The 1625-nt window shown below is 35.2% G+C and overlaps 1 protein-coding gene across 1 annotated transcript in view; it reads left to right on the top strand.

Moving 5' to 3' along the window:
• LOC107470966 (flavonol 3-O-glucosyltransferase UGT89B1) overlaps positions 1–1275 on the top strand; it is a gene marked incomplete in the record, with an annotated part of 2710 nt that extends 1435 nt beyond the window's left edge. Inside the window, 2 exon segments of the mRNA XM_016090400.3 lie at positions 1–306; positions 854–1275. Of these exon segments, the coding sequence (XP_015945886.1) occupies positions 1–145 (145 nt within the window).
• Between the last annotated feature and the right edge of the window lie 350 nt (positions 1276–1625).

Raw genomic sequence — 1625 nt, 5'->3', positions numbered from 1 at the left:
GGCTGAGTCGGTGAGTGTACGCGATGACCTGGAGGCAACTCGGGCGCTGAAGCTTCGGGAAGCAGCGCTTCAGTCTATTCGAGAAGGGGGAAGTTCTGACAAGGATTTGAGGAGCTTGGTTGGGAAAATTCATAGTTTGGTTTAATTTTTCCTTTTTTATAAAAAAAAAAAGCTTTGCTGAAAAATGTTTTGAAAACATTAATCGTAAAGAAATGAAAAATAAGAAAATTGAAATTGAAATTCCACAAGCTTGACTGTTCGAAGCTCCACCATCAAATAAGGAAGGCTAGGGATCTAAATCGACAGGTTGGTCATATTTTTTTTTTTTTTCCGTGAATCATGCACAATATTTGATGAATTTCGTATTATAGATTTTGAGGCAACGGTTTTGATGCTATCTTGCTGGCTTTTTTTTGGGGTTGACTGGTTTTGATGCTATCTTGCTGGCTTTTTTTTGGGGTTGACTGGTTTTATCGTAGACGATTAGTTAGAGCTATCTTTGCTGAAGTATAATAAATATGGAATTTTAGTTTTGAACTGTTTGTTCCTCAATTGCATTGCCTTTGAGCCTTTGGTTATGTAACTTTTTTTCTGGTGGTGCTGGTTTCAGTTTATTTCTTTGCCCATTGTATTACATAACTGAGAGGCTAGTTGGCAGTAGTAGTAGTTCAGTAGTGTAGTTAGTAGGCAGAATTAACACGCAAGTTGTTATTGAGTTAGTAATGTGGCAGTTAGTGACAGTTAAGTAGTTGGAAGATATTTATCACGTGTACTAATTACAGAGTAGTAAAGCACTATATATACTCAGCTAGCTTATGGTAGAATGTGTGGTGAGCAACTCTTATATGTGCAGATGATGCCTACTTATGGAGACACCTGCTGATGGAGCACTTCATTCAGAACATAATAAAGAATTTAAACACACTCAACAAGAGCTGAAGAAGATCTGGAAATATTATTACCCTATTCGAGTTAGGGAGGTTCCAAGGCAATTCAGCAATTGTCTACTTATTTCTTTGTAACCGTAAATTATTATCCCGCTTACAATATGTTGCAGGAGTATATATTGTTATGTTTGTATTGTTAGTCTAGTTAAGCATATGTTATTATATTGTGTTATGAGTTAGTCTCCCTTAGTCTAAGTCATAAAGGTTTTTCATTCTTTACTAGTATAAATATGCATATATGCATATGCATATGTATTCTTTTTGCTTATTAAGTTGAATTGATTGAGTTGTCAATAAGTTATATCTCAAATGACATAGTCTTCTTATACTCATCTAACAGGTTGTATGTAACACTCTACCATACTTAATCTTATGCTTAAGTCATAAAATATATAGAAAGGATTACTTGCATGCTAAGAAACCTAATAAAAAGCGCAATGTTCAAGAAAGGATTACTTGCATGCTAAGAAACCTAATAGGAACATGATAAAGATAAGCAAAAGAATAAAGAAAAGTCAAGTAAACAGCATAACTAGCCCCTGACTCAGCCTGCGAAGCTAAGGCTGGCCAGATGATAAATATATAGGGTGTTACCTTATAGTATCAGAGCAATTCGTTCCTATAGAACCTGAGGACGAACTGATTATGCTTCTGTACATTCTCTGTGTATGTGTCTAT

The sequence above is a fragment of the Arachis duranensis genome, chromosome 10, assembly GCF_000817695.3.
Source record: "Arachis duranensis cultivar V14167 chromosome 10, aradu.V14167.gnm2.J7QH, whole genome shotgun sequence".
Classification (NCBI taxonomy): Eukaryota; Viridiplantae; Streptophyta; class Magnoliopsida; order Fabales; family Fabaceae; genus Arachis; species Arachis duranensis.
Note: the sequence above shows the minus strand (reverse complement) of the source record. Positions and strands in the feature narration are given on the sequence as shown.